Source organism: Falco peregrinus, chromosome 10, assembly GCF_023634155.1.
Source record: "Falco peregrinus isolate bFalPer1 chromosome 10, bFalPer1.pri, whole genome shotgun sequence".
NCBI lineage: Eukaryota > Metazoa > Chordata > Aves > Falconiformes > Falconidae > Falco > Falco peregrinus.
In genome coordinates, this window is record NC_073730.1 from 19,300,125 (window position 1) to 19,328,042 (window position 27,918).

Sequence of the window (27,918 nt, forward strand, 5' to 3'; positions counted from 1 at the left end):
ATGCATTGCTGCTCTGCCCGTTATTGTTAGAATTAGATGTAACGGAGTGATTGGACTAATGGAGTAATTGGGCTACTTGAGGGAAAAACAGCAGTGGAATAACATAAAGGGAAGAAACTGGAGTTCTCCAAGAAGCTAAGACAGAAAACTGCAATTTCTGCTGATCAGGTCTGTATGTGGAGTTACAGCTTGAGACAAAGTAGTAGCCAATGCAAACTGCAGAGGATGCCTGGATGGTTCTCACGTAGCACCCCGAAGGAAGCAGCAGCCTCTATAATTATATTCGTGGTCAGCTTTTTGTTTCATAGGTAGTCAGGTTGGAAAGACAATACAGATAACATTTCTTTTTATTTGTCTCTCCAGTTCCCCCTCAATAAATGGGTGACCCCGGTTGTGCCATCTGCTAGAAGGGTTTAGCAGCATACAGCTACAGTTGGGCTCACACCTTCCCCACGGGCAGCTCTTGCCTGAATATTAGTGATGGAAGAATAAATGTAAGAATTCAAAATAGTTGAAGATGTAAAGTGAAAAAAGCCGTAACATATCGCCGATTGTGTGGGACAGCTTTACTGTACAAGTAGGCTCCTTCTCCTCGGGCCGGGAGGTGCCTCCAGGTGGTGGCCCGTAGCGAAGGCAGGGTCACTGTGCCACTAGGGGCTGCTGCTGTCCCGAGGCAGTCCTGGGCTCGGGGGGACACCCGCATGCGTTCTGCTCAGTTGGACTTCTCTACTTGCCTTTGAAGAGCAAAATTTTATCTTTTTAATCTTTTTTTTGCCTCTTGATGATTAGGCAATCAACACATCTTGTACTAATCTTGCTTTAACGTTCTGTACCCTGTAGAAGTGGAAATTTATTTGAATGCCTCCGTGGAGGAGCCAGCTGTGCTAGAAGTGTGCATGCAGCAGAGTCCTGAGCTGACCTGGACTGGAAGTCTGGGGTATAGATTCAGTCCTGTCCTTGTAAAGAAAGGAAGCATGCCTAGAGGCTTTGGGTTGCTCTATAGGCAGTGATCTTCAATTGGAGCTTTTTAATCTGAAGCTACTGCTAATAATGGTACAAATACTGCGGGTGGTCTGGTTGGTAATGTGGAGATGTAATACTTTGACTGTGTTGGAAACAGCTTTAGGATCTTACTCGGAGATTGTTGGAGAGCAAAGGGAGAGAGTGCTTGCAGGAATGCAGCACAGGTGTGTCGCTGCACACAGGTGTGTATCTGAGGTAACAGAGCGAGTGGCCTACATACCTACTTGGGAAGGAACAGGGAGCACTGACTGGCACACGTACAGTTATTAGCTACCTATACGTGATATTGAAAAGATGACTAGTTCATCTTAAACTGTGGTGTTTTATTTCACAAAATCTTTAAATGTAAGATGCATTGCTTCTTTCTCTTGCTACTTGATGAGACAAGGCTTAACTTATAAATATTGGTCTGATTAGGTATGAGAAATTACTTTCCAGGATTAATTACAGCTGTTACTTTTTCCCTTTCATCCCCAGTGGCTGAGGATGATAAAATACAGCTTTTGCAAAACTGACTATAGCAAAAAAAAAAAAAAAAAAAAAAATCAACAAATGAAAACTTCAGTAAACTTTTCCATAGAAAACAGCTCTGCTCCTAATTTGAACAACTGCTTCCATCAGCTTCTGCAGACTTGGACAAAAATATTTCCATGCGTATAAAAATAAAATCAGACCATGTTCTAGCTTTTTCACAGGGATTATTCTATGTACGCTTCAACTAGGCTAAGGTGACTAATTAATCCCCAAGATAATACCAGTTTAAACATGTTGTTATTGAAAGGAAAATAGAAATATATACAGGGTTCTGGCAATGCTGTGCATGTGAAATTAGCTTAGCTATTACTTGTGTTGCTTTTTTCTGGTTTTTAATTTGCAGTTACCACAAAGCTTTTGTGTGTGAAGACACGCAAGACCTCTTGCTTTTACTTCTACCCCCTCCCTGTAATTTGCAAGGGAAGTAAATGAGAGGATATGAGTAGATGAAAAGTTGATACAGCTGGATTCAAAACCTGATATCAAAAGAAGGCTCAAATTATCTGTTTGTTTGTTTATTGCTTTCAGACAATACATCTGACCTCTAATGTTAACTATGCCCAGCAAAGCTGCACTGTTGCTAAAAATAATAATAATAAAATATCCCATGGTAGACACTGTGTTGTAGTTCTCACACTGACACAGTACTCATGTTTCTTTGAGTTGTGCAAGGCATACAAGTAAGTGGAAAGCATAACAGGTGCATTTTTTAAAAGAAATGTTCAACAATAAAAAGTTAATTACAATTGTATGGAAGAGCTTGCCAACATCCTAGTGAAAAGTTCATCACTTGAGGTGCAAAGCATGTTTGTTCCCTTTAACAGAATAGATTGATAATAATGAAAAATGAGACATTTCTGGCTAATGTTGTCCCTTTCCCTATGTGTGCCACCCACCAATAAAATAATAATAAAAAAGTCTTCTGCACAACCCCAGATGGATTTACAGCCCAGATGAAATCTGTTTGAAGAAGTCAAGACTTGTGGGGCTGACAACCCAGGAAGCGCAGTTGCTAGTGGGAGACTGTAGAAACTTCTGAGATAGAAAATACATGTTCATTTTTGTCGTTAAAATAGTATTTGCCACAAATCTCACTCCTGGGGTTAATCTTACAACCATAGCTATTGTAGGAAGAGAAATAAAGTGACTGAATTACCAGTGTGTTGTAGATGTTCAATTAGAATCAGATTCATTTTTTTGTGTGACTTAAAGGCTGTGGTTTATTGCTTTGCTGAAGTTACCCCTCTGGAAATACCCTCCAACTCAGAATCCCCTGTGCATTTTTCTTGCCTTTTTTTGTGATCCAGTTACCATCCAGCTCACTTTGGAAGATTATGTAACTTTTCAGGAGGGTTGACCAGAACTCATTCCTACTTTTTTGTGATTACCAGCTTATTACCATGCTCAAAAAGGGGAAAGCATGTTTTGTGCATCTCTACTTGCCTCCGTGCCCTGGACATCTGTAGAACAGAACACTGGTGTGAGTGTGGTCCTGGGCTGTCACAGCAAATTAGTGATGAAGCTGGCTGCAAGCTCACGTCAGTTCAGGTACTTGGCTGCATTTTGTATTTGACTCCTTAGGAAATGCAAAAGTTCTAGCTGACCTGCACTCCCATGCCCGCTGCTGAGGGGCTGTGGCTTTTAATTGTTCACATTTAGCTGGCCTTTACCTTGGAAGATAAAATATTTACAGATTGCTTATGAAATCTTTGTTCATTTAAAAATTTTCTGGGTCAGCGTGACCGGAGCTGAAAGGGCACACTGATAGTCTGATTTGTTTAAACATATATATATGTTCCATATGTACAGGTTTTTGGTAGGTTATTAAATGTGCTTTGGTGCACATGTGACTGCAAGAATAGCAAGGGTTTAGCTGTCTTCATCTCCTATCTAGAGGGATGGCTGTAAACCAATGTTGAGGGAAGCAAAAGAACACCCTTACGTGTGTGACACTGACTCTGCTTTGTTAATTGGGCTGCTATCAATTAGATAACAGCTTGGGTCAGATGTCAGGTCAGCACAACCTGGGCAAAATCAACTTAATCTATGGCAGGAGCAAATGACAGCAGCCAGCCGTGACACAATCTAGGAAATTAATGTGTGTGTTGTAAATGACCTAGTAAAATTGTTTTACTAGGATAAGCAGAAACTTTTAAACAATCCAGCAAAGGGCTTATATGAGAAAATCAGTGGGATGCCAAGGTATGACTCTATTTCCATGATTCCATCTGAAGAGAAAGTATGATTGCAAAAAGGGAAGTGTTTGCATAAACTGATAAAAAACTTGAGAATTCAGCAGAACACAGCCACGTGTTCCTGAGCTTTCTTCCATAAAAGTGTCTCCATGTCCGGCAGAGCCCCATTCACCTTCAGTATGAGGGGAATCATACTGGCACTAGCACTCACCCTTGTAGGTAAGCCTAACATACCCCTTCTTAATCTCTCTTTCCCAAATTTTCTTCAAGTTCAGTGGCAACAATTGGATCTAGACTGAGTGTTACTCATCTGGTTTTCTATCTCTTTTTGCAGGTAGCCAGAAGCTTGACATTGGTAAGTAAATTCCCTCCTATAACCTTCTTTCGGTGACTTTCTTGTGATTTCTATTTGTTAGAACGTGCCTGCAAGTATTGTGAAAACGGCTCTTATCCCCTACAGACCCTGGATTCGGTGGCAGAAAGAGCCACTTGTACAGCTATGAAGGCTGGGTTTTGAACGGGCTTCAAGAAAAGAGTTTAGCCAAAGCCGGCGTGCGCTTCAGCAGCAAAGTAGAGATCAGCGGGCTGTCAGAGAGCACCTACCTCCTCAAGGTAACGCGTCATCTTCCAAACGTACCGTGCAACAGCGAGCTACAAAGTGCAGTCGTAATTGCACCTGGGTGATCTGTGGTTTGGGGAAGCTGTAGGAAACCCAACGGGAGACTTAGCGTGTAGATGTCAGTGAATGGTCAAGCTAAAGTTTCAGAAGCGACGAGTAATTTGGCATCCAGTCACTTAGGAATGTTTGTTGTAGGAATTGATCGTAGCAGGTGCTCTGCAAGACTTCTTGTCAGAAATAGAGGTGCCAAAATCAGAGGCTCTTTTAGAAAACAGTTATTTCCAACTCAAGGCGCTCAAGCCTGCTCTGAGTTTAAGATTTGATTCTAGTCTCAACACAGAGTTCCAGCTTCTGTGGGAAGCCTGGACTTGGGTAAGTAAAATCATTGTCATGCAATGGCAGGCAAATTAAAAAACATAGATTTGAAAAGTGACAAAAGCACGATTAAAAAAGTTAAAGGCATCAAAAAGCATGTAATATTTAGTGTTTGGATAATGCAGTAAAAGGTCTGTACATGTGAAATCACACTCCTGCTAATGTCAATAGAGATAGGACCTGACCCATTCAAAACACATTTCAGAAAAATACTTTTATTTGTCTGTTTGATTTAGTTACATATCCAAGCTGCTTGTTCGGGCTCTGAGTTCAGTGACAGAGCTCTCAGCAGCTGTAGCTGAGCTGTAACCTTCCTTCACTGATGCGGACAAGGTGGCAAAATTACAGGCTAGGGATTGCACCTCGCACCGGAGCCTTCATCCTGAAATCCTTGCGTGGTGTGCACCAGGCTGTGCTCTGAGGCACTGAAACCAGCAACAACCCTGCCAAAGTGACTGAAATTGCTTCTGTTTATAAATAAGTATAAATAATATAAGTTTATAAACACATTGTTCATTATTAAAAAAAGATTGGATTGATTTAAGCATTTGAGAAATATGAATCAAATATAGCAATTAGTTTAATTAAAAATAAATTGGAAGGGGACAAGTTAAAATAAAACTTATAAAAAAAACCCTATAATTTTTAACACTTGGATTGATAGAAACTTTTTTAAATGCTAAATTTCACCTAAAGCAGAGTATTTATTTCAATGCTGAAAAAAGGAGAGATTTTTATTTTAATTTTTTAAAGTACTTTTTGAATCGGCCTTTCTCCCTATAGGGTTAATACAAATCAAATGTTTAAAATGTTCCTGGGAGTATGTTAATTTCTTCCAATCTGTTTGCATATTTAGTACCAAAGTAATTTTATTCACAGAAGTATCTTAATTTTCTCCTAGATCCGCTCTCCCCAGTTTGAGGAATACAATGGCATCTGGCACAGGGACCCATTTACTCGATCTTCCAAAATCACCCAGATGGTTTCTTCATGTTTTACCCGGCCCTTCAAGTTTGAATACAGTAGTGGACGGGTTGGAAACATTTATGGCCCAGAAGATTGCCCTGATATGTGTATTAACATAGTGAGGGGAATACTGAACATGATGCAGATAACCATTAAAAAGTCACAGAATGTGTATGAACTGCAAGAGGTTTGTGTTTTCCATTCTAAACCTACTTTACTGAAAGGACGTTCCTCTTTAGGTGCTCTTCCTCCAAGTTTCTGTTTATTTGCATCTACTTTCAAATGTTCATCATCAAAAAAAGATGATTTTCATTGATATAGGAGAATATGTGTGTGTATGTGTTGAACAAATAATCTGGGCTGGATTCTTTTTAAGACATCTGTCTTCAAGACTTAACATGCAGTCCTTTGAAGAAAAAATAATTATCTATGAATGTATTTGTTATATGGCTTCCCTCATACAGCTGCTTGATCCATTTTATTTGTTCGCTGTTGATGGTAACAGGTTTCAAAACACAATTGAGACTGTTCAGGAGGTCCTTACCCTCATACTGCTCCTTCAAAATCTTCTTTCAGTAAAACTTCTCACGCAGCACAATCCTGATGCAACCAGTAAGTCTCATTATCTGTGTTGACCTGCCAGGCTGGAATCGGAGGTGTGTGCCATACGAGGTACGTCATTCAGGAAGACAGGAAGAACAGCCGAATCTCGGTTACCAAAACCGTAGACCAAAACAATTGCCAGGAAAAAGTGAAGAAGAGCGTTGGAATGGCTTACATCTATCCTTGTCCTGTTGACATGATGGTATGTGAGATGTGAAAAGATCTTTGTGATTACAAGTAGGGCTGTCCTGTCCCCATTCACTTTTTGGGTCTCTTTTTCCTCCTCCAGAAAGAAAGGCTGGTAAAAGGCACCGCCGCTTTCTCCTACAAACTGAAGCAGTCGGATGGCGGTACCCTGATCACAGAGGTGGTGTCGCAGCAGGTGTATCAGATCTCACCGTTCAGTGAACCCACCGGTGTTGCTGTCATGGAAGCAAGGTAGGCAGGACACGGGCTTGCTTCACCAGGTGAGAATCATTATGGATTCTGGCAGTCCCTTTCCCGCCCGACTGAAGTGAAACCAGAACTGGGCTCCACAGCACTTGGGTAAAGCTATGAGTAATCGTACCTGGGGTTTCCGCACTCCAAAAAATTCAGTGAGCCATTCTTTATTTGTACCCTGGTGAACTTGGCACTACAAATACATGGAAGAAAAGAAGAAAAGCTCTTTTTCTTGCTTATGTCATAAGAATGCAACTTTACTACTCTGTCCTGAAAAAGGGCTAATTTGTAGTGTCAGGTGGAAGACGGTGCACATAGAAATAGGGTCATAGATTACACTGTCAGTAGCTCTCTTTCCAAAGACAGCAGTTTAGCTTCTCCTCAGAAATAATGTCATTGTAGATAACTCTAATACTATTTTGTTGCAATTAGAAGGCTTTATCCATTAACAAACTCTAAGATTTTACTGTGATAAGAATAATAGAAGTGATACCATCACAGTATTGCTGAACAAACAAACCACCAAGGCAGATGAGGAAGACAGCTAATTCATTCTGGCCATAACACTCGTCTCTCTACAGACAACAATTTACCTTGGTTGAAGTGAGAAGCGAGCGGAGCAGCAGCCCGGACATCTCCATGCAGAGCTACGGAGGCCTTCGCTACCAGTTCCCATCAGTATTGCCACAGATGCCACTGCAGCTAATCAAGACAAAAAACCCCGAACAACGGGTATAGTATTTTTAGGTCTTCAAATTGCTTTCCTAATAAAAAAAATAATGAATAAAAGAATAACAGTCATGAATTCCAAAGCATTTAATGATGTATGCCCTCTCTCTTTTGTTTTGTAACAGATAGTAGAAACACTGCAACACATAGTCCTGAATAACCAACAAGATTTCCATGATGATGTTCCGTATAGATTTTTGGAGATTGTCCAGCTCTGCCGGATAACGAGTGCTGATACTCTTGAGTCCGTCTGGAGACAATTTTCAGATAAACCCCGCTACAGGTATTTCATTGTACCAACTTACAAGAAACTTCTCAATTTTTGGAGAACTGAGAGCTAAAATTAAGGATTTTTTTTTTTTTAATCTCCTTGCAGGCGCTGGCTGCTGAGTGCAGTTTCTGTGGCAGGCACCACAGAAGCACTCAAATTCATTAAGACCAGAATTCGCAATGATGACCTTACCTACTTGCAGACTCTTCTAAGTGTTTCTTTTGCTCTACATTTAACAAAAGCTGATGAGAACACTGTTCCAATAGCAGCAGTGAGTAAATCCGTGTGAATCTTTCCTGTCTGATAGCACAAGGAATGATAATTGATGGCAACCTTTGATTATTAAGTAACATTAGAGATTGGATTCTCCTCCCACGTACACCGATTTTGTGCAAATGTTGAGCCATTAACTTCTTTTGGCATTACATATGGAGAGGAGTTCAGTCTTGTGTCTTCGTTTCACTATGTGGATATAAAAGCCCTTCTTTCATAACAGCTTCTGAGAATAATTCCCGTTTTAGTTTGCTGGGATCACGTCATGCCTTCTGCAGACAAAACTTCACCCACTTCAACATCTTACTTCTGAAAAAAATGGTGATTTCTGTGGTATGTCATGTGAATAGCTCTTTTAATTGCAAACTATTCCTATGACCTGGAAAGTGTTGCAAGTGCAAGTATTAGTGCAAACATCAAATATTTTGACACTATAATCAATCATTCATTCTGAACAGGATTTTTGCCATCTCTAGTCAATATTCTTCTTCTTAAATAGGAAAAAAGGATATGATATGAGAATGCATCATTAACATAATTGACTTGCACTTTGTTCATATATATATATCACATATATTCCATTTCTAGAATGATGTTTACCCATAATCTTTATATATTCAGTGTTATGCTCAATTAAGGAAAATCAAAATGGTGCTATGTAAACTTACATATATTGAAACTAGTGGGGAATTAATCTCTTAAGTGAAGCTTGCAAATACAGTGTCTGCAAGCTGATTTAATTTGTTTGGATGTGAACAATAATTGTTCTGAAATTGCTCGCCTCAGATAAGCTCTGATGATTTTCCTGCTCTGAAAGTAATGTGAAACACTATATTAAATAGCAAATTAATATTTCCCCCCTTTTTTCCCCCCATAGGATTTAATGACCAGTTCTCGAATCCAGAAAAGTCCTATGCTTCAGCAAGTTGCCTGCTTGGGATACAGTTCTGTGGTCAATAGATACTGTTCTCAGACCTCAACATGTCCTAAAGAAGCTCTTCAGGTAGGTGGCTTTTTGTCAGGTTGTTCTTAATAGCTTAGTAGTGTTCATTACATTAGCTTAATTCTTTGAGGATACAGTATAAAAATGACAATTGGGCTTACAAAGGCACATTTCATAGGTCTCCTTCAGAACAAAGGCAATGAATGTTTTTATTAATGTAGATATTTGCTTCATGATTGAAAACACAGGTTTTGCATTGTAAAGTAAAATCCTGAGAGAGAGAGATAAAAAAAAAATCACTGAATGATTTTATTAAACCCAGTTTCATTATTGTGATTGGCTTTTCAGTGGGTAGGGGGAACACTGTGGACAATCTATACATTAGGAAAAGAAGATTGAGCTGTGCTTTGTCTATAGCCCATCCATGACCTGGCAGATGAAGCGATCAGCAGGGGCCGTGAAGACAAAATGAAATTAGCTCTGAAGTGCATTGGCAACATGGGAGAACCAGGCAGCATCAAGAGGATTCTGAAGTTTCTTCCCATATCTTCATCCAGTGCTTCTGATATCCCCATCCACATTCAGATTGATGCCATAATGGCCTTGAGAAAAATAGCTTGGAAGGATCCCAAAACAGTAAGTAGGATCTGTCAGGGATTTCTGTACTTAATGAATTAGAGAATATATATTGTAAGGGTAATGAATTTAAAGGTATCGTGTGTGGATTCAGCACAGAATTTTTTCTAAGAACAACACAATACATTTTTATATTTCAGCTGGTGTTTTCTGCTAAGCTGTTGTAATTATTGGTCAGTAGGAAGCTTCCAGAAGGATATCAGCAGTGTTACTTCAGTCATCTGTCATAACCAATTAAGTCCTGTGCTAGTTATATATGGTGGAAATAAAAGTCAGACATATAATTTAAACTGCCTCAATAGTCAGGAGGAGAGACACTTTCTATGGACCTCGGAAGCAAAACATTGATGTTGCTCTGCCTCTTTTAGACCCTTCCCCTAACTGGGCTTGGATGAATCACCACTGACCTCCTGCTGAGGTTGCTGGCACGGTGAGCATAGGCAAGACTCCTACCTCTCTGGTGGTTTAGCTATAGGAGCTATATGACACAGCATCGACTCAGACTGTCTTTGGGGAGCTGCTGAGCTCCCCTTTTAGAAATGGTCTGAAACAGTGAAGCGTGTTCACAGAGTCAGTGGAGCTACTCCAAAGAATGAATCTGTCTTAATACCTGCAATTGTTTCTTCCAAAGTTACTCACCAGTCTTTGAATGTCAAAAAATTTTAATGCAAAAAAGCTATGCTGATGTATTTTTGATTGTGGTGGGCTGACCCAATACATCAGTACACAGACATTTGCTTTGCATTCAGTCCCTGCCCTTCTCCATGGGCCTGTTGCTCCATGGCCCACTCCAGTTTCTTAATAAAATTATGTAGAACCATGCAGTAAAAATTATCAGGAAACCCTTCTTTCAGGGTTGATGACCCCCTCTCCTGTATTTCTTGCAGGTTACATGTGGATCCAGTCTGCCAAAAAAAGCCTCAATTTTTGCTGATTCCACACTGCTTTCTCTCTGCAGGTGCAGGGGTATCTCATCCAGATCCTTGCAGACCAGTCGCTTCCCTCCGAAGTGCGAATGATGGCTTGTGCTGTTATCTTTGAGGCAAGGCCTGCCCTTCCTTTAATAACAACGATAGCTAACGTGGCAATGAAGGAGACCAATTTGCAAGTGGCCAGTTTCGTGTATTCCCACATGAAGGCTCTGTCGAAGAGCAGGCTGCCGTACATATACAACATGTAAGTGGCGACAGGAACCAAGTGGGTGACCTTCTGCAAATACAAAATTGTTACATTCTTGTCGGTGAGCACTGCACATGCTGACAAACTGAATTCAGTTTATATTCTGATGCGATGCAGCTTACTTCTGGATATTATTACCTCTTTTATTTTGTTTAGATCTTCAGCTTGCAATATTGCCATTAAACTGCTGGCCCCCAAACTGGACAGACTGAGCTATCGGTATAGCAAGGTCATGCGCGTTGGTGGTTACTTTGGTGAGTTAAAAGTGTTTCAGTGACCACAGAACTCTCACTTCAGAAATCATTCTTAAGAAACATTAAGCCCTTTGGAGAAACATGTCATTCTGTGCTTCAATAATAACTTGTATTAAATGTGACAGTCACGTATTTAAAAGTGCATGAATAGCCATTTATTCTTTTGGGCCTAAACAGTTAAAATTTATGTAATGATATATCTTAGAGCTGACAACGAAAAAGCTGCAGAAATATCATCTTGAATGATAAGTAGAATGGTTAGAAAAAAAGATGTGTCCTTTTTTTCTTTTTGCCATAGATAACTATAAAATCGGTGCTGCTGGAGATGTCTTTGTTATGAACAGCCCAGGAACGATGTTCCCGTCAGCAATCATTTCCAAGCTGATGGCGTATTCTGCAGGGACAGTGGCTGATTTGGCGGAGGTAAATATTTACCTAAATCAATAATAAAGCCAAGTAAAATTAAAATTGACCACAAAGTTTCATCTCTGTGAGTAAGTTTCAGTCTGCTCCTTCTCATGCTGTTTTGGTAGGTTGGTGTCCGCGTGGAAGGCATCACAGATGTCATCAAGAAACAAAATATCCCGTTTGCTGAATATCCCACATACAAAAAGATAAAGGAGATTGGAAAAGCTGTAGGTATTTTCAGTAATGCAATGCGTGGGTTATATGAAGGGGTATTTAGTGAGGCTTGTCCTACTAGTTAAGCCCTGTCTCAGAAGGTAAGCTACCCGCCTAGCAGTCAGCGCGAGTATTGTTGTGAGAGAGAGATCTGCAGCAGGGCTGCAGGCAACGTCACTCCTGCCATGGCTGCGATAGCTTCTGCGGGTTCTTGCTCTGGCCCTGCCTCCTCCCCACGCCATGGGTGGCTGCAGAAGGAGCAGGGGAGGAGAGGGGGGATGCGCGCATTGCAGCACAGTGTGGGTCTCATGCCTGGCAGGCTTCCTCCTCCCTGCCTTCATCTACCTCACTTAATTTACGAGGATATTTCTTTGTCTTCGAGAGAAAAGGTGATTTGTTGCTGTGCTTTCGAACTTGGGTTTAGTGGCACTAATGACCCAGACCCTCTGTGTAAGTGTTACAGCATCAGAACACAAAACACTGCCCAGGAGGCCCTTCGTGGGCATCTCGGTGGTGGGGGAACGTCTGAATTATTGATGCTGTGCTGTTTACAAAGCAGCAAGGAAAAACAAGCAGCAGTGGAAGGCTGCAGCTGGGTCAGGACGGGCTTAGCCACCCTGCTGAATTACCGTTTATAAAGTGTTGCGTTAAGGAACTTTGCTTGTTTCTCGATCTCTTCCCTAGCTGCTGGGATGGAAGGAGCTGCCAACAGAAACTCCCTTGGTATCGGCCTACTTGAAACTGTTTGGCCAAGAGCTGGCCTACATCAACGTCAATAAGGAAGTCCTGCAGCAGGCTATGAAGGTACCAGGGACCCCTACTTTTACTTGCAAGTTTTGACACTATCGTACTTTTATATCCCAACCTCTTGGATCTCTGTTTTACTGCAGACTGTGCTAGAACCTGCTGACAGGAACACGCTGATGAAGAGAATCGCCAGTCAGATCCGCAATGGCATTGCAGGGCAATGGACCCAGCCGGTGTGGCTGGGAGAGCTGCGATACATCACTCCCACCTGCACTGGTCTGCCACTGGAGTACGGGTTGTACACCACTGCGCTGGCCCGGGTGGCAGCCAGCGGTGAGTTGAGAAGTATGAGATCGGTTGTGAGAGGTCTGAGCAGGGGATGAGAGGGACAAGCTAAGAGGGGCTAGAGAAAGATGTGGAAAAACAGGAAATTAGAAAAAGATCTAATTTTTGTAGCGGAGGGGAGGTAGTGAAGATGTTTGAAGAGAAGCTGGACACAGCCGATTTCTGCCTCATCTTTGCATGGACTGGAGACAGAGAAGGTGAGGGGAGAATGTGGGAAACCAGAGAGAGAAACCACAAAAAATGAGAGCTGCCTGGGGAGCTGACACAGGCGTGGGCAGAAGGGGGTACTCCTGAGAGACGCATGCACAGGCTGAGCAGGATTCAATGGACATTTAGAGAAGAAAATAGAAGACAATCCAAAGAGATCTACCAGTAACATTAGAGAAGGCAGGAAGAGAAGAGGGCTTGTGAAAAGCGACAGAGCTCTGTTTTAAAAGAACAAATATAAAAGTACAAATACTTATAATGAAGTTAATTCAGTGATCATACTGCTTGTTGTACAGCGAACTTTTAATATAGCCAGAACTGACCCTTGCTTCTGCTGTCCCCACATAAGGAATGAAGGGTGAAGTACAAGTACTTGTGCTCTTTACAGAAGCCTCATATGTGTCCACTTCTCACTGCTCTTGGTTTTTGGTTTGTTAGTTTGTTTTAATGACATCTTTGAACCCCTGGCCCTTGTTTCGTGGGTGGTTTTTTTGTTGGTTGGGGTTTTTTTTGTTTTGTTTTTGTTTGTTTGGTTGTTTGTTTTTTTCTTAAATAACATCCTTGTAGCCAGGATGGGGAGGTATGGATTCAATGGATGGGCTACAAGGTGATTGAAGGCTGTCTGGACTGCTGGTCTATAAGAGTAGTCAGCAGATGAAAGTCTAATCAGTGGCCTGTATGAGCGTCACTTCTCTGTCATTAGTACTTGTTCATTGTCTCTTTTAACAACCTGAACTTTTGAAAAGGCGGCACCCTCAGGAAATCCATGTCAATGATGACGTTGAATTGGTGGGAGCAGTCACTGCACTGGGGTGGCCAGGCTGCCACCCAGGGGACCCTGACAGGCTGGAGAGGTTGGCCTGACAGAGGTGTGATGGGATTGACAAAGGCAATGCAAAGTTCTTCACCTGGGATGGAGTAACCCATGCAAGTGTGTCGGCTGGGCGATGCCCAGACAGGAAAGGGCCAGGGAGGTCTGAGGACAAGCTGGTCTGGTGACCCAGCAGTGTGCTCTGGTGGTGGTAAGGCAAACTGCATCACCGGCTGCAACAGCGAGGGCACAGCTAGCATGGAAATTACTCCCCCCCTCTGTTTAGCAGATCTGGGGCTGCATCTGGACTACAATGTCCAGTTTTGGGTCTGCAGTACAAGAAAGATATTCACACTTGCTGTGAAGAAACATCAGGGTTTGTCTAGCCTGGTTGCCCACCATTCACTCTGTCTTCTGACCCCTCGCATTTCTGAAATTTTAATATTGTACTAATACACAAATTTCGATTTGGGTCAGCTCTTTATTCTCTTACTGTATTTTTATTTCCATTTTCAATATGTTGCATCAGGACCTTTGCCTACAGAACAAGCTTTCTGTATATTTTCAGTATTTTTTTGACTCATAAAAGATCTCATGTACCCCAAAGTCTGTCTTGTTCTCCAGCCATGCTTGTTGTATTAACAAAAAATATTACCTTTTCCTGAAAACGTGTCTTGCTTAAATTCAAATCCTTTCCTTCATTTTTACCATGTCTAATTGTTGTTCTGTTGTTTGCAGTTGATGGAAAGATGACCCCCCCTTTAACTGGAGATTTTAGACCTTCCCAGTTGCTTGAATCCACCATGCAGATCCGGTCTGATATAAACCCAAGGTACGGCAGGTTTCTAAGGCTTGACATAGGATGGAGGTGGGTTATGGAAAGGCAGAACCAGATGTTTAAAAGGAGCGCCTTTCTTACACCTGACCCTTCGCTCTGTTTCAGTTTGTACGTATATACGGTCGCAACAATGGGTGTCAACACAGAATACTTTCAGCATGCTGTTGAACTCCAAGGCAAGGTCCTGACAAGAGTGCCAATGAAGTTTGATGCCAAGGTAGACATGAAACTGAAAAATGCTAAGATCGAAACAAATCCATGCCATGAGGAAACTGAGATAGTGGTTGGAAGGTACGGTAGCATTGCTTCAGAATACTTCTGTCACTGAAACCTTACAGAGTTCACTACCCACTGACCTCTACAGATGTTTCCAAACAGGCAGAGTGACTTTTCAGCGTGTAGCAGAACCTTTGGGATAAAGAGAAAGGAAGAGAAATAAGGGAGTTAGAAGTCAAATGATACCTACATTATTCGGCAGTTTAATTTTTAATTTGTTTATTATTTTGTGGTTCTAATTTTTATTTGTTGATTATTTTATTGTCTTTTAAGGTTTTTTAATTTTTATTTTTAAATTAATGTCTTTCATGATTTGGAAATTTGTTTAAATTTATCCAGATTTTGAAAAATTTGTGTGAAATAAGGAACCGGTGTTTGTCATGAACTCTTATTTGTCTTTAATAATATTTATACTTACAGTTGCATATACAGTCCCTGAATGTTTGAACAATTTGTTCAAACAACATAACTCTGTGCTCTCACATGATACTGACAGGTTAATCCAAAGACAAAGGGTCAGAAAAATTAATATTTTTTTTCCACATATCTCAACAGACACAAGGCTTTTGCTGTATCAAGAAATATAGGAGAACTAGGTGTTGAAAAGAGGACCTCAATTCTCCCAGGAGATGCTTCATCTGATATTGTGGAAGAACCTTTCAAACCATCAGAGAGAGCTTCCAGTGAAGATTTCACAGTGGTAACCTATTCCTTTTTGCTTACACAGTAATATTTGCCTTCCCTGTGATACATATGTCTGCAGTTTTACCCTTGCCTATGATATGCTCCCAGTGGTATTCATATACTCATCTCCAATGCAGCAAGGAGCTGACAGCATGCCAAGGAAACATGCCTACAGCTCTCAAGAGGATCTTCGCCATGGTGTAAGAAGCAAAACTCGTAAACAAGACATTTGCATCAAAATGCATCATATTGGTTGTCAGCTCTGCTTTTCCAGAAGGTCACGAGATGCCAGTTTCCTAAAAAACACATATTTGCACAGATTAATTGGAGAACATGAAGCTAAAATAGTCTTGATGCCAGGTACAATACTGAGCACAAGCCTTGTCATCTTAGATTTGTCAGTGCTATTTGGAGCAGTATAACCTTCTAATGTGTGCAATTGGTGTGTAGTTGAAACAGATGCCGATATTGACAAAATTCAGCTGGAGATTCAGGCAGGATCCAGAGCAGCTTCCAAAGTAATTCATGTGGTAAACTCAGAGTCTGAGGAAGAGGATGAGTCATCTCCATATGAGGACATTCAAGCGAAACTGAAGAAGATTCTAGGCATTGACAATGTGTTCAAGGTAAGAGACTTTAAGTGTGGGAGGGGGGAGTATTTTCCCACAAATGAAATCAAGAATTTGAAGTTTATTGTGGAAAGCTGGTGCGGGAAAGCAGGGATAGGGCTAGTTTGAAAGGTGCCAGTGCCACATCTGGTGGGACTGATCCTGTGAGGTGCATCCAGCTGGGGCTGATCCTCCATGCTGGGCTAGATTTCAGCTAAGCAGGGTGGATTTAAAGGGAGATCTACAGCTTCTGCAGTGAGTGAGCCAGAGAAGTTGTCATTCCTTGAAAGGCCAGTGTGAGCAGCTTGTCTAACACTCAGAGAAATTTTACATTGTAAATATAAAAACAGATGTATCCCCTCTCTTGCACTTCTCTTTAAACTGTTTTTGCAGGTTGCAAATAAAACACGACAACAGAAGAAGCAACCTTCTAAGAAAGGAAACACTATGCTAACAGAAACAGAGACTGGGACAGACCCCAATACAAAAAATCCCTCGAGCTCATCGTCTGCCTCCTCAGCTGTCTCTTCTTCTTCATCATCTGCTGCTGCTTCTGATCGTAAAAAAGCCATGGGTGAAGATGAGAATGATCAAGTAAAGCAAGAAAAAAACAAAGATGCAAAGAGCAGCAAGAGCAGCAGTAGTGGCAGCAGTAGTAGGAGCAGCAGCAGTAGGAGGAGCAGCAGCAGTAGTAGCAGCAGCAGCAGCAAGAGCAGCAGCAGTAGGAGGAGTGGCAGCAGCAGCAAGAGCAGTGGCAGCAGCAGCAGCAAGAGCAGTAGTAGTAGTAGCAGCAGCAGCAAGAGCAGTAGTAGTAGTAGCAGCAGCAGCAGTAGCAAAGGTAGTAGTAGTAGCAGTAGCAGCAGCAGCAAGAGTCACCATAGCCATGGGCATCACTCAAGGTATCTGAATGGCAGCAGCAGCAGCAGCAGTAGTAGCAGCAGTGAGTCATCGAGTCACCATAGCCATGGGCATCATTCAGGACATCTGAAAGATGGCAGCAGCAGAAGCACGTATTCCGAAATATGGGTAACTGTCAGTAAATTGACCAATGCTGCTAATGTTCATGAATCACATTCCTGATGGCAGCTGGCTTTGCATCATAAATCTGGAAAATATGAGCTGACACAGTAAATTTTAGCAACATAAAATTGCAAAATCTATTCTGCAAGCACACCTGCAATCATTGGCTCAGATATCTACTTCAAAGCATTCCAAAAGTTTCTACAAGTTTGTTGAAACTTTTGTTATAGGCACAGAACCATTTTTTTGCCAATTTACTGCTTTCTGTCAATAGGCATTGCATATTTCTGTCTTTATTTTGCAATAGGAACATTAATGCTTTGCATAAACTACTTCAGGTCTTGCGTTACGTGCTTGTGACTAAGCATACAGAACTATGTATGAATGATAATGAGTAAAATCCTTACTTAATTCCCAGTGCTCAGATTTCAATGTAATTGCAGCATTTCCTTTCTTCTGAGACTTCATCTTCTTGTTTTTATCTTTTTCAAAGGAAGAGCATGAGATTTATCAGTATCGCTTTAGATCAGCGCATAGACAAGAGGTGAGTTTTTCTTTCCTTAGTAAATTAAGTATGGAATCTGTCATGAGTCAAATGGAAACCTTAAAGGCAAGTTGTTGTCTTTGTTCAGGCAAATTACAGTACTAATAACGTTTAGAACACCAAATCAACTGTGGCTGTTCTTCCGAAATGCATAAAGACAAAGTGTGTTCTTCTTTGTTGTGCACATGGTGCCATTTGTGGCCCTCCGAGTAGATGCAAAACTCTACCAGAGCAGTACCAAGACTGGGGACACACACACTTTGGAGGAACAAAGATCCTACCATCAAGGGCTTGGGTCATTTGACTGGCTTTGATCACCTGGCTTCCTGGGTTGGAATCACTGTTGGTACACACTGGGATAGTGACGCTGACAAACATGGGAGGATGCTTTGTTTTATGGTGCTTTAGTTTAGCAGAAGACTCTTACTAGGGCATGTGCCAGTCAGGAGCAGTGTACTTGATATTAGTGTTCCTCAAAAAGTGAAAAGTTCAGCTGTGTGTGTCTGTTCAGTTGGCACTTCCCATATAGTTGGTCCATTCAGTACATCCTCCAGCTGACCAGGCCCCTCCAGAAGTAAAATGAACCAGTTCTGGTCTTTCATATTGGATTGAGAGGCTGGTTCAATTTGGCTTGCTCTGGTCCATTCTTTTTTCACACAGGGAATTCTCATGTAGACGTGTTGCTTAATTGTCTCTTCTGAGAGGTCAGATGTATTTGGGGAAACATGATTTTTCAGAGCCAGATCACATGTGCTAAGCAGGACCAAGCATATTGCAAGTTATTGAGCTGCTCAGGGTTGGAAAACAAGTTTACCAACACCAAATGCCATGACAGGGAGAATTTGCAGCACTGCCTAGTGCAATTTCTTCAATCACACTTTTAAGTTCCCCTCTTGAGCATGATGTGTTTTCTTCTTGCAGTTCCCAAAACAGAAGGTCCCAGCTGACCAATTTAGTAGCACATACTCCTCTACTGGATCCAGTCATGCCTCATCTGAAGCTGCTTCCCGGGTTAGTTTCACCATTTTTAGGGGGTTTTGACAGCTTGGAAGAATGGCAGCGTGGCTGTGCATTTGCAGTAATTGTGCAGTTAGGATAACGGGAAGAGAGGAATACCAGCCTCTCACGTCTCAGGTATCAATCAAGAGTGAGACACGCACCATCGTTCCCACACAATCCTCTGCAGTGAGGTGAGCATCCTTCCTGCATCTTGCACCACAACCCTCACAGGGGAATCTCACCCCACAGATGCCTGCAGAGGCTGATCTTGTGACTCTGCAACCAGGAGGGAAGCTGAGGTGCTGTGGTGCCAGTGCAAGGTGGTGGTGGTGGGGGACTGAGGCTAAGACTCAGCAGAAGGCATGCTCCAGAGGTGACATGCAGCACCTTGGCCCCTTGCTACCACCCAGCCCAATGCCTGCAGCCTTGCTCTCTGATGCAAGTGATGAGGTGAAGTCTAACAACGGAGGAAAGGAATTGCAGGCCCTGCTGTCAAGGGGGGACATTGAAGACAACGTCCTGAATTATATTTTGTGCTAGGGTGCTGTGCAAACCTGCCTGCCCCACAGAACTCACAGCTCAGGTGTGAGGTGAAGGCCAGCAGAACCAGAGATGAACAGGAGGACACTAGCTGGGGGGTGCTACTGCTGTGAGGAGGAGTGATGAGTACCACGGACAGCTGATGTTGTTAGTCACATTGAACCGCTTTCTTTCATTGACAGGCAAATATATGGGTATTCACAATGAAGCCCAAATCAGTCATTACTGTACCCTAATGAAAGGAATATTCCCACAGTAACAGCTGTAGCTCAGAAAGTGGCACAAATTTTGGCTCATGTAAAATACAGTGATAAATCCATCTGTGCATGCAGAGGCACATGCGCACTAAAGACATATGCATGAGAGTTTATAGGCATGTGTATGTGTGTGATGCATATGCTGGTATGTATTTGCAGTTCAGTTGCTTATTTTTCATTTATTCATCTAGATCTTGCATCTGAAACGTTCCATGGTAACTGTTTTATAATTATATTCTTTGTGTAATTTCTCCCCCTTCTTCTCAGCCTAAGTTTTTGGGAGATGTTAAACCACCAGTATTAGCTGGTTTTCTTTACGGCATTCGTAACGACAAGAAGATAGGAGGCCTCCAGCTTGTGGTATATGCTGATACTGACTCCATCAGGCCCCAGGTGCAGGTATTTGTATCAAATCTCACAGATTCAAGCAAGTGGAAGCTCTGTGCTGATGCCTCAGTCCTCAATGCTCACAAGGCAACGGTAAGGCTCAAAATAGTTATATACAGCTGTATGCATCACATGAATGTTCCAAGCATTTGAAAATGGACAATTTCCTTCTCCGTGACAGGCTTACCTGAAATGGGGCCGGAATTGCCAGGACTACAAGATTTCAGCTGAGCTGGTAACTGGGCGGTTTGCTGCCCACCCTGCTGTACAAGTGAAACTGGAGTGGCCTAAGGTGCCCTCAAGTGTCAGATCCATAGCAGAATGGTGAGGTTTTAGTCTTTGGTGACACTCATTTGTCGTATCTGTCAACTGGGGAAAAATCAGCATCCCCCCATGAGGTTCTGGTGGTTAAAATACTGGCTGTTATTTTATTCTCTGATCTGCCTGGGTACTGCCTTTGGACATAAAAGCTGAGTGGGAGATCATAGCCATCCTGTTCTGATGTATGGTAATTGTTTGTACCGGACATAATTACTAAAACCTGAGGAACAGATCGTTCCTTTCACTGATCACTTGATCAGTAGCACCGAGAGTGATCATGGGGACCTAGCCAGTGATCCTGAAGACTCTTTGTGCTACTTACACACACGTGTGAGACAGCCTGGTTGGGATGTGTGCTGCTTTTTGCTTCTCTATTTCACCAGATCTTTCTGATTTGAATTTTTGAAGGTTTTACAAGTTTGTCCCTGGGGCTGCATTTATGCTGGGGTTCTCTGAAAAAACAGACAAGAATCCTTCTCGACAAGCCAGGGTGATCGTGGCTCTAACTTCTCCAAGGACATGTGATGTTGTTATCAAGCTTCCCGATGTAATTATGAAATATTATTATCACTCTCCTATTTTTTCCTAGTAGAAAAGTGAGACTGTTGCATTTTAATTACAGTGGCTTAATTACAGAGAAAGAAAAATTAAGTAAGCATCTGTTTGGGTGCAAATGATGAAAAAAATTTGTGTTTATTCTCAGCCTTTTCATATTACATCCAAGAATATTCATAGAGTGATTTTGTTCATGGAAAAAGTGGGTACTCATAATGACATGAGTTTCCATCTGTAGTAGCTCCATACATGCTCACCTAACCACCTTTGAAGGGGAGTAACTAATTCTCTCCCAAATAATACCTGAATGATGGCCCACACCGTGAGAGAAAACTGTAAGCAGAAGCAAAAAGCTCATGGACAGCGAGGCAGATGAGTTGCGTTCATGTAATGTCTTTGTCAACCAAAGTAGAAGAAATTGAAATCAAAGAAGAGAAAAAGCTGACCTCAGCTGTTTGCTGTGAATACCTGGCAGAAATGTATTTTGAATGTGCTTTTGGATTCCTTTTCAGATCATCCTCTATGAAAGAGCCATGAGGCTTCCCCTGTCACTCCCTGTAGGTCCAAGGATACCAGCTTCAGAGCTGCAGCCTCCCATCTGGAATATCTTTGCTGAAGCCCCCTCTGCTGTGCTTGAGAATTTGAAAGGTCAGGGTCTAACCGGGTTCAGAAGCATGATATCCTCAGTCTCCCAAATTACTTGAGCACTTTCTGAATTTTTCTGTGATTATTTGTCTCCACTTAATTAGGAAATGTGCTGTCATAATGCAAGGATGGTTCAGCTGGGAGAGAATATTGTGCATCTAGTACAGAAATTATCAGCCTTTCAGGGAGCAAGATACCAGTTATCTGAGTTGATAACATTTAAACTTTCTGGCAATTATTTTTTGTTAGACAGAGGAGTACATTTTCCATGCCTTGTTTAGAATTTATGGTTGTTTAGTAGTCAAAAGACCCTGTAATCCATAAAAAAAATATCACATAGTGGAAAAAAATATGAAGCTACAATAATATAGCACTAAAAATAAATATATGCCATTTCCTGACTTTCTTTTATGGAAGAGCAAATACTCACTGGCATTTTATTTAACCAGCTTACTGCTCAGTTTCCCACAACAAGATCACAACCTTTAATGAAGTTCAGTTTAACTATACAATGCCGGCAAACTGCTACCACATCTTGGCTCAGGATTGCAGCTCTGACCTGAAGTTCCTGGTGATGATGAGGAATGCTGAAAAAGCTATGAACTTGAAAGCAATCAACATCAAGCTTGGCAGTCAGTAAGTAACTCCTGCCAGATGCTGGGAGCGTGAGGGACTGCATCGTCCACGTTTAACGTGAGAGGAGCTTAGTTCTGAGCTTTACTGCAATGGTTAGCAGCCCAGGGGATTCCAGCATTTCCCTTATTTACTTTCCGTGCATGTTGAATATGATGCTGATGATGTTATCCTGCATCTTGGGTGACAAGAATACCCCCGATGGAATTTAAGGGGCTGAAATAATCTTATGCTGTGACCAGTGATATTTAGTGAACAGGAAAATGCCTTTGTCACTGTGTGCGTGTAAATGTGATACAAACAGGGTACGAACGCTCTTCTCCTTAACAGTGAAATTGATATGCGTCCTGCAAACGGACAGGTGAAACTGCTGGTAGATGGGGTTGAAAGCCCCACGACGAATGTTTCCTACATATCTGTTGGTAAGTGATGCACCATCTGTTGTTTCAGTGTCACAGATGTTTTAGGAGAAAGAAAGACTCTATCAAAGAGATTCCATCAGTATTTCTACCTTTGGTTGTAAGAGTAATACTTAAGAACATGTATTTTACTCATTTACATTTAGAAAGACTGATTAGAGAGTGAAGCTCTTGAAGTGGCCTAACTAAGCAAGATTTAACTAACATGAAGGTCACTCCTTTTCATACATTGCTGCAGCTCCTGCTGGAGTTCCAAATTTGAGAAATGTTTTGGTTATGCTGTAAAATCTTGTTTGATTAAAACTTTTTGAAGTAGAGCTTTTGTAAAATTCACCACACTATATCACTGTTTTTCTTAACTTCATTTTTAGGTATAGATCTGGCTAGCATTCTGAAACCTGCAGGCAATAAATATGGAGAACTGCTAAAAGAGCCTGCTTGCTTCTCTCAAAGCAGAAATAGTTTGGGGTTTTTTTTGTGAAAGGTACAGGAGGACCTAGTTACATCCTGTGCTGTGCAGTCAGGGGCACACAATGCAGGTAGCTCCTGACTGTGGAGCTGTGGTATATGAATCAGGCTAAATCTTGCTGAAATTGGGTTAGCATCTGCCAGTGCTAAGCTCTGTCCTATTTGTTACGCACATGGGAAGCAGTAATTGTGCTAGAAATGGCTGCAGTGACAGTCACAGTGTCACTGTGTCACATATAGGGTACTCAGGGCCCTGTATATCTGCACAACTATACAGATACTATAGACAGCTCTGTAATCATTTCTAGAAATAAATGTGAATATGTTAATAATGCAATGATGAATAAATCTGTGATCATTAAAATTGTTTTCCAACGTTTTACAAACACCTGTTTTCTGTATATACACACTTCTATATTGTTTTGCTGCCTGTTTTCTTTCTTGAATAGAACAATGGAGGAGTTTGAAGGAGAAGAACATTTTAGAAACATGACAGTTGCTTTTTTCTTTCTTAAAAAAGCTAGGTTGGGTCTGTTTTGGTTTTGCTTTGTTTTATTTTGTTTTCTTCTAGGTGCTCCTCTGTGGATCCACAGTGAAAAGCAAGGGCTTGTACTTGTTGCCCCAGCCTATGGCATTGATAAATTGTACTTTGATGGATACACATTCAGGGTATTGATATTCCTCTTCATAAGCTTGGGTGTTGAGAAATTTCCATAAGGTTCCCTTAAATCTTCATGTATGAGTGTAAGAGTATATAGTGGCAAATCCAGATGTGTGCAGGGCCCAAAAAACCCCAAAGGGAAGCGACACTACAGCATTGCACAGCGGTGCTCTTTATTTCTAGGCAGGAGATGTAAGAATCTTTCACTGACAAAAATACCTTATTCTTGCAGTACAGGTGTGTGTTGGAAAATGGGCTGTGAGCATACACACACTGCGTCAGCAGTGCATTGGCAAGAAAAATGAGTTTTCAGCTCCTGTCCACTATTCTTACAGCTGTATAATTCTTCAAATCAGCAAAATTGCAGCCATTCTTTTAAGACGAATAAATGCTTTAAAGGCTGCATTAAAAGTAATGTGAAATAGGAATGTAAGAAATTGGCAAACCATACTGTATCTATCACCCGTACTATGAAAACATCCCTCAGACAAAAGATTTATTGTATTAATAGTTTGGACTATTAATAACATACCAGACTGGCACAGTAGGTTTTAAAGGCTGTAACAGTCAAAGATGCTGCAGCACCACGGGAGTTTGGCATCTGGCTGTCAGACCCTTTTGAATTCCTACTAAAGAGTTTTTAAATGTTTGTGCATTAACGAATACTAGAAGGGACCTGCATAGCAGAGGTCTGTTCCATAGGTATTACTTTTGCTAACTTGAAATGGTTTTGACTTTTTTTTCTCAAAGATTCAAGTTGCTTTATGGATGGCAGGGAAAATGTGTGGAATGTGTGGAAAATATGATGCAGAATGTGAACAGGAATATCGGATGCCCAACGGATATCTAGCTAAAGATGCAGTGAGCTTTGGACATTCTTGGATTTTGGAAGAAAAGCCTTGTACAGGAGGTATGCAAGCCCCAATAAATTTAATATAATATACTGCAGTTCTTTAGAAAATGTAGAATCTGTTTAGAAAATTTTAAATCTGTGAACAATTTGGAAATACAAAGCATTTTATAAGGATTCATTATTAAGTTTATATATAAGTTTTAAAATTACTTGCCCATTTAGAAATAAATTAGAAGTTACAAGTTAATCAAGACAAAATACACAAGTCAGTTGAAATTAAATGACCAAGCTGAAACAAAATCTTTGTTTCAGTTTTGAAGTGTTTTAGAAGACCAGAAAAAAATGTTAAGAGGATAAATTCACACGTAATGCTTTGATTTAAGCACAACAGCATTTTCCAGACATCAATATCCAGCATTTGACCCATCAAAAAAATCAGATGGAGATTAGTAATTATTACCATGGCTAAGCACCTGATTTTTGAACCAGTGCAACCTGCCAAGCAAAGCATTCAAGTGCATGAGCAGTTCCAGGGACTTAATTACACGGTTGAAATAAAAAAGCTGTATTTTAAGTGCTTCAGTAGATTAGGATCTGATGGTGTGCTGATGCTCCCCGCTGAAGTTATGATGCAAGAACATCCTACAGTGCTGCAAGGACAGGCACAGCTGCCTTTGTGAAAAGACTTGTCCTGGTGGGAAGGACTTCCTCGGTCCCTAGAGATGGCTTCTACGTGTTTAGCTGTGCATTAACTGTTACTCTATGTCTTTGTCAAGAATACTGAGCATCAAACTTGCTTCAGATAGATATAACGTTGCATATACCCAATAACATTCCCACAGTTGGTAGTGACCACATATAGTGGAAAAGGCTGGAATTTCAGAGAATGAAACTTATAGTCAAGGGTAGATTGTGGCCCATTTAGCTTCTCACACACTTGCAGCTGCTCATCCTGTGAATGCAAAATGTGATCAATATTACTGGCTGGCAGCAATGACTTTTGGTCTCTCTCTGCAGCAATTCTGTATCTGAATGACAGTGGTAATAGTGTAATTCTTTAGTGACTATTTTTATTTGGTTAGAAACACCGCCTTTATTTCCACTGCTGAGTATTCAACACTTTCCAATGTGGTTTTGTAGCTATCCAGTAAGCTGGTTTGCTTTGAAAACTGTTTTTTAGAAAGTACATCAGGCTACGTTTCTACATGTTAATCTAGAAATAAACCAGTTGCATTTGAAATTGACTTTCCATAGCTCCATATCTAATTAGCTGATTTGAAAAGCTTATCAGTGAGTGATACTGCTTCACTTATGATCAAAATACAGTTTTCACAGAGGAAAGTTGTTTGCAAATTGGCAGCGTTGGCAGTTGGAGATCTGAAGATTTTTGAATGTCAGCACCTAAACTATCACCGATGATGTGTTACAGCCTGTAAACTGCGACGCTCGTTTGTGAAGCTTGAGAAGACGGTTCAGCTGGTGGGTGTAGAGTCCAAGTGCTATTCTACAGAGCCCGTGCTGCGCTGCATGAAAGGATGCTCCGCCACCAAGACTACTCCAGTCACTGTTGGTTTCCACTGTCTCCCAGCTGGTAAGCCAACGGAAATTCTACTGAACAGGGGCTGCACAAAAGTCTGAATAGATTGTGCCTTGACACGGTTATTCCACTTGAAACATATGAATAACACCTCCACAGGCAGGGTTGACTTACTGTGCTATTGACTGAAGACCTTTCCCTGTTGTCATTAATACGTAAAACTTCCTTTAGCAAGATAAGTGTTTTTCTGTTGTAATTTTAAGTTTTTCATTATACTGGAATTTAAAATCTATACTGAACTCCCCTTCATGGTGCTTTGAGCTAACAAGGTAAGGGCAGGCAAACAGCACAGTCAGCAGCAGCTGAAAAGCCATGTATTGCAGCCCGAGAGGATTCAGCCACTGATCATGTGCAGCACCCTGAGACGGGGATCCTTACCTCCTATATTTTAATATATCACTGCCTTTGGTCATGATCCTTTTTCACTGAGCTGATTTAGGCAATAGAAGGGCAGGTGTGGGTGGGATTTCTGCACCCAAGTGCAGTGATATAGGAGGATGTCTTTTTTTGTAGGTATATTGTAGATTGTAAGAGTTTAGCTAAGGTAGATATAGATCATATAGATTATAGGTTTGTGTCTGTTTTCCATGTTTGTTTTCCCTTTAAGACCATAATATCCTTTCCTAAATGTGTCATTAATAAAATTCTAGATGGAAGTAGTTGTTTCCAAGGTAGAACTGCTTTATTAATTAAGTGGTTCTCCTAGAACATCTCTGTGTGACTTAGACAAGTATAAATATGTAAGCCAGTGAGAAGCCAAGCCTTCTGTAATTAATGACTAGTGCATGGGAAATGCTGTACCTTGCAAAACTACTTATGAAGCATACTGTTTACTTTTCATTTCTTGTTGCCCATCAGATTCAGCTACCAGCCTGATGGACAAACAGACAAAGTTTGACCAGAAGTCAGAGGACATGCAGGACACTGTTGATGCACACATAGCATGTTCTTGCGAGAACGAAGACTGCACTGCATGAAGCTGTACATCACAGCACGGGAAAAACCAGAAATGCTTTAATGTTTTTATTGTGTGGTGTAAGAAAACTCATCTTAAGGAATAATAAAGATACTAAATTAAGTGTTTAAGGACGTGTGGAATCTTCCCAAGTAATTTAAAGTATTAAACTTTATTATTATAGAAACTGTTATGATTGCCCTTAAAGTACCTGATTTCGTAATAAATCCACGCATGGATAAAATTATGAAGGCTTCCTTATTTTACTGGTTATTGAAAGAGAAGGTCACTGTTGCTTGTCCTCACCCCCCATTTTGTAGAATTTTGGTATCTGTGACCATCTTCTGCGCACCAGGCATGTGTCCATGTCAGGCCCCTTCGGGGGTATAGCTGGGTAGCTGTGGTAGCAGGTTCCTCCTTGTTTCCCCCAGTACTTTCTTCCCCAATGCTGGGATCCTGCGCACCAGCAAAGGAACTGATCACCTCTGTGTGATGCAGCACCCTCCACAGCAGCAATGCTGTTGCGGTGCTCTGCAATAACTGCATGGTGTGCCAGCGCTGGCCCTAGGGAACAGCAAGGTCAGGGGATAAGCCTGAATCTCATGGCACTGGACAAGGCTGCCCTGAGGGAGTCAAGGACACACTGTTTCTGATGCACCACATGCAGAAGCTAGTGCAAATCAGGGGCCTTTGAACAGGACATGGTAGAGGTACCCAAGTTTACCACTTGCCAAAGGGTCCGGAGCAGAGCTGGTCCTTTGCACTTTGGGTGAGATGCTCCCACCCCCGTGCCCAGCTGTGGCCACCATCAGCAGGTGGGCTCTGCCTCCTGCCCACCTGCTGCAGGTCTGTGTGGGCACAGTGAGGGACGCGCTCATCTGCTGCG

General features: G+C 41.5%; 1 protein-coding gene across 1 annotated transcript; it reads left to right on the top strand.

The window, feature by feature from the left end:
* The first annotated feature begins 3,901 nt into the window (after positions 1 to 3,901).
* Positions 3,902 to 27,271, top strand: LOC101922252 (vitellogenin-2-like). Its single transcript, XM_005238454.4, has 35 exons — positions 3,902 to 3,971; positions 4,087 to 4,107; positions 4,213 to 4,364; positions 5,648 to 5,899; positions 6,356 to 6,517; positions 6,605 to 6,753; positions 7,338 to 7,488; positions 7,611 to 7,768; positions 7,862 to 8,027; positions 8,907 to 9,032; positions 9,390 to 9,608; positions 10,567 to 10,784; positions 10,944 to 11,041; positions 11,340 to 11,464; positions 11,575 to 11,676; positions 12,347 to 12,466; positions 12,553 to 12,742; positions 14,511 to 14,604; positions 14,716 to 14,901; positions 15,442 to 15,586; positions 15,708 to 15,930; positions 16,021 to 16,196; positions 16,572 to 17,204; positions 17,692 to 17,742; positions 18,664 to 18,753; positions 19,806 to 20,018; positions 20,107 to 20,249; positions 20,655 to 20,793; positions 21,314 to 21,449; positions 21,896 to 22,082; positions 22,410 to 22,501; positions 23,538 to 23,635; positions 24,378 to 24,537; positions 25,910 to 26,071; positions 26,936 to 27,271. Exons 1-35 carry the CDS (start codon positions 3,902 to 3,904, stop codon positions 27,052 to 27,054), a joined length of 5,526 nt encoding a protein of 1,841 aa, XP_005238511.3. The 3' UTR covers positions 27,055 to 27,271.
* The last annotated feature ends 647 nt before the right edge of the window (positions 27,272 to 27,918 follow it).